General features: G+C 43.3%; 1 protein-coding gene across 1 annotated transcript in view; it reads left to right on the top strand.

Annotated features, from left to right (window-relative positions):
• Nucleotides 1-14821, top strand: part of LOC142075313 (netrin receptor DCC-like) — a 566343-nt gene that overhangs the window by 517428 nt on the left and 34094 nt on the right. Inside the window, exons 22-23 of the mRNA XM_075136492.1 lie at nucleotides 7721-7786; nucleotides 10098-10260. Coding sequence (XP_074992593.1) covers nucleotides 7721-7786; nucleotides 10098-10260 — 229 coding nt within the window. The remainder of the gene's footprint in view (nucleotides 1-7720; nucleotides 7787-10097; nucleotides 10261-14821) is intronic.

Genomic DNA, 14821 nt, shown 5'->3' on the forward strand with positions numbered 1-14821 from the left:
TGATTTGAGTCAAATGACTTACAAAAATGAAAGCGTGTCTTTAGCAGACAGCGGGTATGCAGAGCATGAGTTAAACACAGTCTCTCCTCGTACATAAATACTGTCTTCCGCCTGGGTAGTTGAAATACATTGCTTTTTCGTTCTTTAGGGCTGCAGTATACAAGGGGGAGAAATTCTCAGCCTTTTGTTGTATCTGCCATAGGCTTGTTGATATCTAAATTCAGTTTCCGTTTTTACGTGACCTCAGGGATGAACTCTAATCAGACGAAGTCTGAGGTCTTCACTTGCGTCTAGTTGATCTTTAGGCGACTCTGTTAAAGACAAGTCGATGGGGCTGGGTCTCACTGTAACTGTACTCCAAGCACAGGATTGAGACAAAGAAAGTCAAAGTTTCTAAAGGCTCATTTGCCTTAGAGATCATCGAAGCTAATTCTTTAATCATCCTGAACCAATGCCTGCTAAAGTCAGTGGGAGCCTTTTAAATTACTCTGTGCTTTGGACAAGGCCCTTAGGGCCATCTCTGCCACAAATGCAATTCTTATTGAGTGACATGAATTAACTCTGGTAGGTCATCTGTCTCTAATGCCGGCTCGTGGTTCCTGAGTTCAGGAAGCAAAATTCACTTACGTGGCAGCAAAGCACTGTTGGAGGGTGTGGGACGTGCGAGGGGGTTTGGGCGGAGATGGCGAGGTTTGAGGGCATGCGGTGGTAGAGCTTTGAAGATCTTAGAAGTGGGGGTCAGCTAGAAGGGACGGTACAACTGCTGCCATCCTTAGGTGCAAAAAAGGAGATAGGGAGGAGAGGAGAGTTTAGGGAGAACCTCAGAGATTTCTTGGTCAGGGCAAATGTGCTCCCCGTTGTTGCAACTGCCTGGGAGAGCAGAGACCAGCCGCTGCAAGGAGGGGCTACCACTGAGAAGAGGAAGGAGGCAGGAGGTACCTCACCTCCGTTACTTCATTCCTGCCCACGAGTGATGGACAGAGTTGAGCCTGTCCCGTCCTGTGGAAGCTTTGGTCCGCAGCTGTCTGACAGAGAATGAGAAGAGAAATCTGTTGATGAAATGGAAGTACTGCTCCCAGGGGGCAAACTCTGTTACCCGAAGGGCAAAAAGAGGGGCATCGGCATCTAGAGAATCAAACCACGCATTTCCCAAGAGAGCCCTTAAATCTGAAGTGGGTGCCAAGCCCGTAAATGTGTCAGCTTCCTTTCAGGTTTTTAATTTGCCCATATGCAACTGGTAGAGCAGGGCATATTCAAAGGTAGTAAAAACGGTAATAAAAAAGTAAGAATAAAATTACAGTTTCAGATGCTCAAGAGAGAATTTTTGTCACAAACCTTATGCATGTGCGACAAGGCAAGTTGCTTGCAGATGAGCTGTGGTAGAGGCTTCCTGGAGTCTAAAAACCTCTTATTTATGATTTTCGTCTGAAATATATAGAGGCAAACTGGGAGAGATTAATTCATTGTGTTTTATCTTGCCCCAGTTTCCATTTGATAAAACAATATTAAATTCTTTAGTCTGTATTTCGTCAATATAGGACTTGTCAACAGTTATGTGTTGCCATCGAAATTAGATCTCTGCAAGAGCAAAAAAAGCCCATATCTGCTTTTGGACTACAAAAGTTTTATAATGTCCCCTGTAAATTTTGATAAAAGGAAGCATACACAATTTTGAACAAATGTCTCTCCTTATCTTAGGAAGTTTCAGTACATTTTGATTGTTCAGTTGTTTTCTGAAAACGTGCCTCCCATGAAATGGGTCATATAAACTATCTAGGTAAATTTGTATATCGCTATGGAAAACTGTTACATTTGGAATACAGGTACGATTTTTTTTTTTAATATATGACATTACTCTTTTTAAACCATAAACTGGATATTTACAAGTTCAGATTTAATGTTTACTGCCATGGTGAGGCCAGTGGGAGGTCTCCTGTTCCCCGTGCCCGGAGCAGGGCCAGTGACCATACCCCGGCTCCACAAAAAGCCCATGGAGAAGATCATCCGAGACAGAAATCCACAGCTTTTGTTTCCAAATCCCGAGGAAAACGGTGGTCTGCATTGTTTTGCATCCAGTCCGGAGGCACGTGGAAGGGTTCCCGAGTGATGCTGGGGACTTTGCCTCTCTGAACAGGGGTGAACACTGGGTACTTGACCGCACACCTGCTATGTTACACCTCGGTGCTCTGCGCCTCAGGAGTTAATAATGCACCATTAGCTTCAGCTTTCAGAGCAAGAGGGTTTGAAGCGCAGTCTCGTCGTGCCTGGAATTTGGCTTTCTGCAGTTCAACCTTTGCCATGTTGGATTGTTGCAGGCGTGTTGCTGTTTGCCCATTTGAAACCTTCCTGTGCTCGTTTTTCTGCATATGCCTTCCTGCGTGAAAACGGCTGCCGGTACATCTACAGCCTGATATCAGTCCCGAAACAGTCACATCGTCTCATGCTGTGACTGCAGAAGGCATCAAGTTTGCCTCTTTTTTTCTGTTAAAGCTTTTGATGGCTCCGGGCTTTCAGTTCTGAAGCTATTTTGCAAACTCTGAGCGTAGCAGGAGTGAAAAGATGAGCAGTTCAGATCTTTTTCAAAGAGCTGCTTCCTAAACAAATAATGCAGTGGTCTGTAACGCTCTTCGCTAGAGAAAAGAAATAAGAAGTATCCCATTTATCAGAATAACCCCTTCTGGGGGGAAAAAAAAAGCACTTTTTAAACTCTAGCTATGTTTACCAAGCAGGTGTAGGAGCTCTTTCTTAAGGTCCAAAAAATGGAAAGCATCCCAGAAGGCAAGGCATGCTTGAAATTTAAAGAAGGGTTATTCCTGCATATTGGTTGTGGTTCCTGCTACGCTGAGACATAGTTGAGCCAACTATCTCTGGATGCAGTTGAAGCAGAAGGACTAGAAAGTCAACAGGTTTTGTGGTATCTGTTCGCCTAATCTTGCATTTCTGCCCCGAGCCCCAGCATCTTTCCAAGAAGTCTGCCAGTTTATACTTGCCAATAAGCAAACTTGCAAACAGCCCTGCCTTCGCTGAGCTCCTCAGCTGTCATCAGGACAACGTGGGTGTCTCCTTCGTTACCAGGTGCTGACCATAATGGGAAGAAGACACAAGCCCTCATGCTCCGACTTCTTTAAATGCTGATGGATGCAGCGATGAAAGCTAATACTGTACATCCCAAAGAATGCCATATAGTGTGGTCAATGGGGCGAGGTGGGTACCTTGAAAAACCAGCTTTTCCCTTCCCAGATAAGCAGGTTCAGTCGTGGTTGTGGGTTTTCCTTCTCTCGTCACTGACCAAAGAGGGAACTTGTGAATAGCCATGCACATGGAGATGGATCCTCACCTCGGTGCTCTCTGAAGTCAACGTGTGACCCACTGCTCCTCCTCCCGGCTAGGTGTGCGAATACGGGATGTGGCCGCACAGCATTACCCATCTCAGGCCGAACTGGTGTCCATCCTCCAGGATGAAGAGCAGCCTCTGGAGCGATACTGAACTGCAAAACATGTATTATTCAACCTTTCTCTCTTCTGAATTGTATTTCTACCTTCCGAGAAGATGATACCGAATTGGAACAAGGTGCTAGGGGGATGTTTTGTTTTTCTCAGATGTCTGTGTGTCTGCTCTGGGCAGAAGCTCCCATTGCCCCTTTCTTTTCAGCCGTCCTCCTTACTCTGCTATGTCTGAGCTTCCTTATTCTACCAGATTTCTAGGAGGGCTGCAGGTCAGCAGCGAGCTAGAGCTGGCCCCCAAAGACAACTTGCTATCTTCTGCTATCTTCTGCTTAATCCTGGAGCAGGTTTCCAAGTGCTCAGCACCGTAACTAACTTAGGGAGCTCAGCTTTTCCGTGGAAAGAGAAGAGCAGCTTTTCTGATGGCACCGTATGCCTGACAGCTTGTGTTGGCTGTGAGAGCCAATGACTTAGTTTGCGTGCTTGAACCTCCCAATGACTTAGTTTCCATGCTCGAACTTCCCTGGGGACACCCATGGGGTAGGAAATATCACTTACAGTCTCTGTTGTCTCATATGAGAATATTGCTCAGCTTATTTTCTCTGTGGTTTTGGACTGTTTAAGGCAAAATACAGCAACAGTGGTAGCGCAGGGCCGTGTCTGGTTCAGAGGAGCCAGATGATATAACAGCAAGTGTCATTCCCCCTCCAGCTCTCCAGCTCAGGTAGTTGGCTTGCAGTGAGCGTTTTGCAAGGAGAGAGCATTCCCTCAACGTCTACTGATCTGCCCGTGCCGTGTGGGGATACCTGAAGTTTGCAAATAAGAAAGCTGCTTGAGTAAAGCATGAAAAAGGAAAGAGTTTTACAGCAAAATGACAACAGAATTTTTGGCCAATTTCCAAGTGCTGGAGACTTGAGAGGATGAAGAACTGTTATTGTCACCGACAACTTGATTTTTTTTTGCCTTGACAAGACCAAGTTGAAATGTTTATTTCATATAATGGCACCTGAGATACAGTTGTGGGAAAAGAATATGCTTTTTCAGAGAAAGACTCGAGTTACTGAAACATTTGAAAGACAGACCTGGGGGAAAACAGAAGTTAAACAGAGAAGTGAGAGATGAGAAATGATATGTAGGTTCATATGGATGCAGGTTTTGGTACCTCGGAAACTATGTTACCACCTTTAATACAACTCATTAAAAAAGTAGGAAAATCAAGTTTAAAGATCTCCATTAAAAAAGGCAGTTCTCAAAGAAACAGCTGATTAGTCAAGATTTTATAGTGGTTTGTTCCAAAAGATGGAATAATACAAAGAAAAAAGCTCCACTGGAAACTGGTGGAAGTTGAAGAGTCCATTGCCTGACCCGAAAAAAGCCCAAATGAGATCTGGACGTACCTGTTGAGTTATGCCCCCCTTGCACGTGACTTTCTGGCTGACGCTGAGGGTTTCCGTCTAAACTCGGTGGGGCAGGAGTTCTGTACTTGTCTTCTGTAAGCCAAGAAACCCACTGGTGGATTTGGGAAGAGGTGGAGAGCGACAGCGACAGTGAGTACAGTGCGAACAGGCGAGTGCAGTAAAGATACTGAAGGTGAAGTGGAAGCACACAGGTTTTTTAAATTAGAATATTATAAAGGTATGCGAAACCTGAGGCTTTGAAACTGAATGAAGCGATAGGCTCGGAGTAGCAATGCTCTTGCACATCATTTGAGTTTTTTAAAAGGAAATATAACCTAAACTTGCCGAGTGAAAGCTAGAGATAGAAGTGATTCATGGAGGTGTGTCGGCTTGGAACAGAGCATGGATAATCCTTAGGGGTCTAAGCCCTGCCTACCCTTCAACATATAAAACCTTACAGTGCATCAGATTTACCTCCCATCTCCTAAGTGCTTAGATTTCCGTGTTTATCCAAATATTGAATAGTGTTTGTATATCTTAATAGCAGAACAGAGCCAAATTACCATAAATTCGATCTTGGCTATCCCTCACAAAGAGCGTTGTTGAAACACTGTTTGTTAAGTTATTTGCTTTCCTGTCTCTTATCAGTGAAACTGCCTCTGAGCAGAAGTTGGGCCTTTTGAAAGGGTTACCCTCAGTGAGTAAAACTGGAAGACTTTGCTGCCGTGGGATGGTTTTAAAACATAAATCGTTTCAGAAATATTTCTAGCCCAAGACCCCCCCGAGATGGACGGTGCAGCCCGAACCTTTCCCCGGTTGCTGCCTGGCTGCCTCCGTGTGCAGCCGTCCCAAATAAATGGCATCCCCAAGTGCCAGTCACCGTATTAGAGCCAGAAATGAAATGGGCAGCTGTTTACACAAATACTTTTACAATGAAAACGTCATGTATAATGCCTTGAAAAGTGCTCTTACGTGAATTAAAGAAGTACTAAACTTCAGTGTCAGGCATGCAGGGTTAGTTTTTTTAAGTCTCCAATATCGTGACTGAATTTTCCAATGTGTTAGGCTCTGCTAAGCTGTTTCAGTGTGGGCTAAATATAAAAAATAGTAACATTTAGCAATCTCCCATGGAGATACCCAGTTTCTGAAGCACAATATAACCCCGGGGTCACAACGTATTCATACGCTGCAGTGCCGTCCTATGAATAGGACTGCTCTAGAGTCACCTCGGTAAACAGAATTACTATATACCTTACATTTATCTCTATTTTGTCTGCTTTTACAGCAAACATTTTGCAACCTTGCTTTCTTGGGATGAAGTTGTTGTAGCTGTGCAATTACACTGATTGAAAAGACGATTACATTGAAGTCTCTTCTGATGATAATCATCTTCCATTTATTTAGGGCCATTCATCACAAAATACTTACCAAATTGGTAGACAAAGTTATGCACGTGACTTTCTTCACAATCCACAGAAATACAAGTGCCTCTAGAGAGGAATACGGCAGTTGTTTAACAGTGCACAGCAGCAACAAACAACTGCAGGAAAGTGAGAAAATGTGGGGGTTTTTGCTAATCTGCCAAAAGATCTGACGTAGATGGTGGTTGTTTGATGTAGAAGTTATCTGCAATAATCCCTGGTAATTCCCTTGCCCTGCACTAAGTTTTCAGGATTTTTACATAATCCCTTCACCAACCAAAACCCACCCTCAGGTACTATTTGTCTGACCTAAGGGATGGCAGAGCCAAAAAAGATAGTGCCTGGGGGTCTTATGCGTCGGTGTCGATGTGCTGCTCCAGCAGCCTCTGCCCATCCTGGGGGAAGATGCCTTTTCCCTGTCCCAGCAGAGCACTGCTGCAGCAGCTGAGACTGGGCCACCTGGGAAGGCTCATTTGACTTAAATGAAAAAATAATTAGCTTTGGAGGAATGAAATGGCCACGTTTTGGGCTTTGTTATAGAGCAGTATGCCCATACCAAGAGTGTGCTTTTGGCATAAGTTTGGTCTTTGCCAGAAGAGCAGCTTTTACCCCAAACCGCTTCTGTCATGGACTTCGACTGCTCAGTCCCATACCGGTAGAGACAAAGAGGAGCTTGGTAGGACTTTACCAACCTTTGCGATTCTCCTTCTGTCAGACGTGAGGAAGCAGAGATGCTGCTCTTGGCAGAAACACGGACGTACCATCACAGCTATTTAGCCCAAAGCTGATAAATAGGAGAAAATAAAGCAGAGGAAAAAGTGAACATCTCAAATTTTACTATATTAATTTGGAGTGCAAAAGTTGCCTCAACAGCCAAAACAACTTTGCAATAATAATCATAGCCCTTCTTTTTTCTTTCTTTTTTTTTTTTTTTTATATCAGGGTTAGAAAAGAGCCAATCTTTTTGTAAAAACCGAGCTGTTGTGGAGTTGTAGTTCCACAACTGTGTTTCAACAAGCAGGAAAATAAATTAAAGAAAGCTTGCTTAATAGTAGTGGAAAGCCACCTGGCAGGTGGAGAACGTGCCCACGGTTTTCTGCACAGCTCCGTCCCTCTGCCGCAGTTCCAGCCGCTTCTGTGCAAAAGGCGCTGACTGAATTACTCCCGTCACCTGGGGGGGCACAGACGGATGCTGCCATCACACCTTAGTTTGTCACTCTAACGAGCACATCTGGAGGAGGGAAAAAACCAACAGAACAAGGCAAGCTGCTCAAAGGGCTGAAATGCAGCTCGCTTTCCAAAGCTTTGATGACAGATTTTCCCCAGCACATATGGGGTGACTTTTCCCACACTGTTTAATGATTTAAACATTATCAGACAGGCGATGTCTCAAGCAACAAACTTGACTTTGCTGGTTTATCTGCCACGCCGCGTCTGATGCATTTTTTCTGCCAACAGGTCGTCACGGGGATGGCTCCTACTGGCCGGTGGACACCAACCTGATTGACAGGAGCAGTCTGAACGGTAAATACAGGCTCCATCCAACCACGCTTCATAATTAAGTGCAGTTTTGGTGATAACCTCCTTCTTTTCTTCTCTTTATTGCTCTCTTGTTCGTCTCTCATGGTTTGGAGGCCACCCAATATGCCCACAGGTTGCACGCCTGCTGTTTTGTAGGGAAGAGTTATCTCAGCTGTTGAAAATCCCATCCATGTGCAAAATACCTGCTGCAAACCAGTGTTTTAACCAGAAATGTTAACAAAAAATAGGGTCAGGACACCGTATATTCTGTTTTGGCTTTCTTAAAGCTGATCCCCAAACTACCCATCAGATTTCCAGCTGATGCAGTGCTCCCAAAAGTATGTTGCTGGGTATAATAATCCCATCGCAAGAGAAGTTTTAGATATATCTCAAGCAATGGGAGTGCCTCTAAAAAAATAACAGCTTAAAAAGAGTTGTAAAATGCATTTTATGTTATTATATTTCAATTTAAGCTTTCTGCAGAAAAGATCCTTTTTTTATTAATTAATCCTGCCCTAAAATAGGAAGACATGGGAGGAAACCCTGTGGATTAACAAAAATGAACTGAACCTAACCAGTGCCAGCTGGGGTGCGGATACACTAGCAATAACTTCTTATTCCTGACCCCATCTCCGTTACCTAATGAAGCATTGTCATCTCACATTATTGAATGAAACAACAGACAAGATTCCCTCAAATGTGGTATCAAGTGAGGTTTGAAAGTACAAAATAATTACAAGGCACATAGCTGATTAACTCACACTGGTTATTTTCCTCAGTCAAGACGAGGAGGGAATGCAAAATTTTGTTACCTTTTTCTGTCCTACTTTACTGTAGCCAATACACCACTGTTTTAGGCTTTTCTCCTCCTCTTTATAGTAATTCATCATAAATATAGGAAACCTGACTTTTGAGAAGTAAAGAGAGCTTCTCGCGCCTGCAATAAAGGGTAGGGAGAAAAAAAATTTTGTTTTCCTTGATAGTCGCTGTATTTTATGCGGTATATTCCTTCAGTGCCTTTTACTCAGCATGGAAATGAAAAAGAAACCAAATCCCCAAATCTTTTGGATTTCTGTACTAGACCGTTGTAATGCTGAAAGGATGGCACTCGCAGCTGCTCGTCTGATTCAGTTGCCTGAAAAAGCTATAAGAAAAGGGCAAATTATTTAAATAGTATAATTAGTTAAGTAAAGAAAGGATATTAGGTCAGAAAATCAAGGCAGAATATTACTATTAAATTACATCTATAGCTAACTAAAACTGTTATTTGGAAAGGTTTGTCCTTTTTTTCCTTTCACATTCAGTTGTACTAAAGGCAAAATGAGATCCCAGACAAGTCTTGTTTAGTTTATACGTGGGACGTTGTGGGGATGATGCCGTATGAAAACTCTTGAGTTACTTTTCTTTTGAAATCTTGGACATGGAGCTCTTCCCTTTGCATCCCATTGCACCGCATGTTTCGTTTTTCCCCAAGCTTAAGTGGAAAGATATTTTGGGGTTCGTGAGTCTGTAATCTTATAGGATGCCTATAAGATTGCCTTAGCAGCCAGAGCAAAAGGATTACTTGCTGTTTTGTGCAGGTGTCTGCAACATATGGGCCAACGCTGTGTAAATAGAGGCATTATCCAACAAGATTATAAAAATATAAACTCTGCTGTTCCCAGTGCAATAGGGAAAATATTGTTGAAAGCAAGTGACCACTTGAAGTCAGTTTGACTGGGACTTGACACCAGAAATGATGCTATTTTCAGTCCCAGTCTTGCTGCTGCATTGAAACTAAGGAAGCTGATCACTTCAAAAGATTGAGCCCTTAACCTGCTCGAGTGTTGCGCAGGGATCTGGTCAGCGTAGCAATAAACAAAATATAATGTGATGTGAGACTGACTGGGGGGTGAATGCAGTGCTAACAAATGAATCGGGCATTCAGGTTGGCTGATGCACAAGATTTGTATTTGCCTGAAAATACCAAGACAGACTATACGGGCCGTAAAGAAAAAATCCATAGTCCCTGTATTTCCATTTTCAGCTGATAATAGCAAAAATGAGCTGAGAGTTACTGACTCACAACATCAGGTTATTAACACCCAGAAAATGCAAAGTCATTACAGCTTAAGTATTTTCCTGTTTGCTATACCACTGAAATGCAGCAAGACATAATTTCAGCTCTTTATGACACCCTTCCATACCCTCCGTCTGCTTTTTCAGAGGAATTCATGCCACCGGACTTTATGTGTTTTATTTTATGGGTGACTCCTAAAGAGGGAGGGGAGCAAATCCAGCACTGACCATCCCCTCGTTGTCTGTCTTCTTTCAGAGCCTCCCATCGGGCAGATGCACCCTCCCCACGGCAGCGTCACGCCCCAGAAGAACAGCAACCTCCTCGTCATCATCGTCGTCACCATCGGCGTCATCACCGTGGTGGTGGTGGTGGTGGTGGCCGTCATCTGCACCAGGCGCTCCTCGGCACAGCAGAGGAAGTATGTTCTCTGGGAGGGGGGGGAAGGCAGTCATGCTCAGCTTCGAGATAGATATGGGCAATAACATTCATACTGTGGGGCTGAACTGCTTTTTGGGTCTGGATCTCCTGTAGTTTTTGGAGGCATGGGCTAGGGGAAGCTGGCCATCGCTGGGGAGGGGAGAATGTCCCCTGTCCCCCAGGCTGCAGAGTAAACCATGGAGAATAAGTACCCCTGACATGGCGAGCCTTGAAAAATAAGCCTGCCATGCACAGCTCTCTCTTGTTTATATTGCCGAGTATAATTCAGACACAGGAAAGAATCAATTCCATTGATTTAAAGGGAAAAAACCCGTATTTGTCTGTGCCTGGTGATGCTGTCCGTCTTTCTGGCTCTGCAGCCCTGCATCTGCAGCTGAGAAACACAGACGGTCCTGCTCACTTGCTAACCTTTGTGAGGACGTTATCCTCTCCAGACAGTCTGTCTTCAAAAGTCTCTGAGGAAGAAGCATCAACAACTGTTTCTCCAGATAATTCTCATATACTTGGAACAAAAAAGTCTGTAGAGAATTACGGGAAAAATATCTTTAGGATTCTTAAAGGCTGTAAAAGGGCAGCAGTGTAAAGCACAAAACTTTTTTCAGTTTTTATGAGAAATTAGAAGTGGGTTTGAAACAGAGCTGCGCTTGACGCATTTAATTAATTGAAAATTAGGAAACTATTCATTATTTTGCTATTACTTCATTGTATTATCATACCATTGTGAAAGACCGGACATGAGACAGTTTAATGATAGCTTGCCCACAAGACTGATAAATGTTTGCGCTAAGGGCAAGACACTATGACATTGATTTGCACCGATGCTTAAAAAAGCGTGGCACGAGGAAAGAAGGGGTGGTCTGGGGACCGAACAGCTCCCAGGTTTGCTGAAATCAGCTTCGGGCTGGTCGAGCACAGGCAGATGGCAGCTTGTAGGGTTTTACAGTCACCGGGGGAAGTGCTTTCTCTAAAGGTGGGTATTTGAGGGTAGATTTTTTAAATAAGAAAGCTCTCATTTAGGCAGAAAAGTAAGGGCCCATGCTTTTAGGAGTGCTGGGGTAGTTGAATGATGAACTGATTTGAAAATCTGCTTCTATTGTGAGTCTTAACACCTGAAAACCAGGCCATCGTGTGAAGGCAATGGAAATTCTTCTGAGTAGTGTTTGGTGAATCAAGGCTAAAGCTCTCTTGAGTTCCTAACGGGGAAAAGGGAATTACAAGAAAGAGAAACAAATAGAGAGATTCATCTATCCAGAATTAGGTGTCTAAAACTTAAATATCCAAATTTGAATTAATCAACCCTGACCTCCTCTGTGGCCCCTGGGGAGGAACAGGAGCGTTCAAAGAATCATTCGTCTTATCCTAAGACATCAGAAGACTTGCCATCTGAAGATGCTTATTGCTGTCCATTGATTAAAAAAATGTGAAGCTGGTGGATTTGGATGTGCTGTTGAACTTCTAAAGGGGTATACTACGGGCAGGTGAATCTCACCCAAGTTACCCTGAACCAACCGTTTCTGCACTGAAAGTTCGAAAAATATAGCGCAATAAAAATTGAACAGTAGATCTTAAATTTAGCACAACAGGAAAAAATGTGAACTTCTTCAAAACAGAGGTTGTTGGTGGGAATTACTTTGTTTCTGACTTGCCTGGAGAGATGCATACTGTGATACAAAGAGTTTAGATTCAGGCTTTTATTGGCAGCTGGTTCTTAGTTTAAAATCACTGATGAACTACTGAACAAAAGGACTGCAATAAGGGTAAAGGCCGAGCCTCGTGTATAATGCATGTGTCCTTCCCCAGAGCAAAAACTTGCAGGTGATGGAATAATCTCCTGTAAGCCTTCAGTGGAGGAAAGTCATATTTCTTAAGTTAATTAAAACTTGGCTGAACAAAGCACAATAAAGCATGTTATACAGAACAACCTGGTACTGACCTAGGTGGCTTAGTAGGTATTTTCTGTCTCTGCCGTCCAGGGAAGAATGAAATATCAGCCGTACAAACCCTGTGACAATTTGACGCCAGTAAAAAAACAGGGGAGAAAAATGTGAGTAAAGATTCAGGTGCAGTAACTTACCCAGTTGTGCGTAAGGGGAACGTATGGCTCCTGCAGTAATTGAGATTCATACCTCACCGTAATTACACCTTCCGCAGCACGAGATGCTGGCTGCCCTGGCAGCGTCTGCAGATGTGGTGCCATGGAGGATGGACGATGGGGCCACCCATCAGCTCCGTCCTTCTGTGCACTCCTGCTCCAGGCAGGTCAGAGCTTAAGCTTAGAGAAGATGAATCCCAGCTGAATCTCAAAATAAGGGAAAATATCACTTTGTACAGCATACGCCCGAACTGCAGGACCTGCTTCTTCCAGGAATTTTTTAAGGCTTCAAGGTATAACAAAAATGTGTAACATGCCGGAACAATTAGCCTATGGACTGGTAAGACGAGGTTATGACTGCCACAGGAGAAAAGGTGAGGGTGGACATCTAGTCCGAGCCTGGTAGGTAAATAGTGCATATTTAAACCGTTAAAAATGAAGCATAGTCTTGAAAAAGTGCCCAGCCAATTAGTGTGCTGGGTGGGGGAGTGGTGTAAAAAGAGCCTGCAAAAAAATAAGCTGACTAGTTTAAGTCCTATATAAGTGATAGGGATGTGTCAGTATACATTTGGGAAGGCTCGGGGGAGGCATTAAGCAAAGCATAATCAAACTCAAATTAACAGTGAATGAGTTGGAGCCACTAAAGGGCCTCCGTATGTTCCCTGGAGATACTCCTGGTTTCTGTGCTTCCTCCGCGCCGGGGTTGCTCGTTAGCTGCGGCTCTGCCCCATCGCTTGCACGGTGGCGTGAGGCTGGATCTTACCGCGGGGGAGAGGACCGTGAAGCCAGATGACAGGAGAGACAGGTACTGGTGTTTCAGCTTTTGGCTGGCAGGAAATAAAGAGGCCAAAATGAAATAATTTTTCATCTGTAAACACTGGGGGAGATTTTTGGGAGAAAGAATCATTTTTTTTTTTATACAGGACCTCTATACCAGTTGAATTTCCTTTAATACAGCCCAAAAGGCAAAGTGCACATTTTTTTGCCAGGTTAAGAACAAAGGGCAAAAATAAAGTATTAACTCATGCATCAGAGGGATAATTAAGGTGAAGTGATGTTCGCATTTGTTGTTGAGTATCTTCAAGTGCTTTGCAAACAGCAGCACGGGAGGCTCAGGGTTCGTGCGGGAGGTGGTTACGTCTTACGGGGCCATTGCTTCTGTGTCCTGCCTCCGAAACTGTCCCTGCTCCGTGAGAAAAGGCATCTGATCGGACCAGGACCGGGTGGTTACCCGTGGTTTTTTTACAAGCAAAAACTCGTTTTGCCCAGGAGAACAGTTTACTTCTGAGATCTTCAGATGGAGACATCTTCAGTTGTTGTTAAAAAAATAAACTAGGCTGAGTTGTTATAACCTTAACTGTTTTCTCTGGGGTAATGTAACTGTAAAATGAAGGCAATGAAGAGTAATCTCACTCTGGAGTATTTGAAAAATTATTCTGTGTAGCATGTGTATGTTGTTAGGAGCTATGTGGGTGTGCTGTATAACGGCTGGAGTCACTGCCCAGGCGGTGTTGTGCTGGAAACTATAGAAATGGGCAATGAGAAAGAGTTTCCTCTCCACAGAGTTTATTTGTTTTGAAAGTACAGCTTAAGTTCTGCTATCATTATTCAAGATTGCATGACCGTAATATATATTTTAAGGGCAGAGCTGAACTCTGTTTTTATATCCATCCTTAGGAAAAAAATAGATACCATTATGGTATGCAAGCTGGATGCATTTCATGTTGTAAAATAATTGAACAACAACGGAAACACTGCCAGCTGAGATCAATTTTTCAATTCCAAGCTCCTGTCTTCCCAGTCCCTGCTCCAGCTATAAAATGGGTAATGGACTAAATTTGAATCGCACTGTAAATCTCAACACGAACTTCTGAAGCATCAGTTTCCATTGCTGCAGCTGAGGTTTGAAGCTGATGTTGAAGCTTTTATGACTGTCTTCTATAGGTATAATGTGCATGTCTGGTGCAGTAAAGACCCTGCCTCTCCCTGACATTGAGGGTAGATCCATTTTCAGAAGCCGAACCTCAACATCTGCATTGCATAAACAAAACATTCCAGGGGAGGATTTATTTTCATTTGTTATTGATGACCTTTTCGTATGCACTCCTGGCTGTGATTCAATTTGCTACTCACGGGCTGTCAGAACATCAATAATTTGTGAGAAAAAACAATGCAAACCTAGGCTAGATCATTGCATATATTTTTAAATGATATCATTGCCGTAGTGGTTTTGTAGTTACGGTTGGAATGACACATTCATTATAACCCGCTATTTACAGTTATGTATAAAATTACTTTGGGGCTGAAATTTCTCTTGCCTGGCTCAAGCCTGGAGAAATGAATTATTTTCAATTGCAAGTGACAAAAAAGCCGCTGTATCCCGAAGAGAAGAAAGTAATTCCTTGTTTACAATGAAAATTATGGTCTTTTTTTGAATGAGACACAAAGA

The sequence above is a fragment of the Calonectris borealis genome, chromosome Z (genome assembly GCF_964195595.1).
Source record: "Calonectris borealis chromosome Z, bCalBor7.hap1.2, whole genome shotgun sequence".
Lineage (NCBI taxonomy): Eukaryota > Metazoa > Chordata > Aves > Procellariiformes > Procellariidae > Calonectris > Calonectris borealis.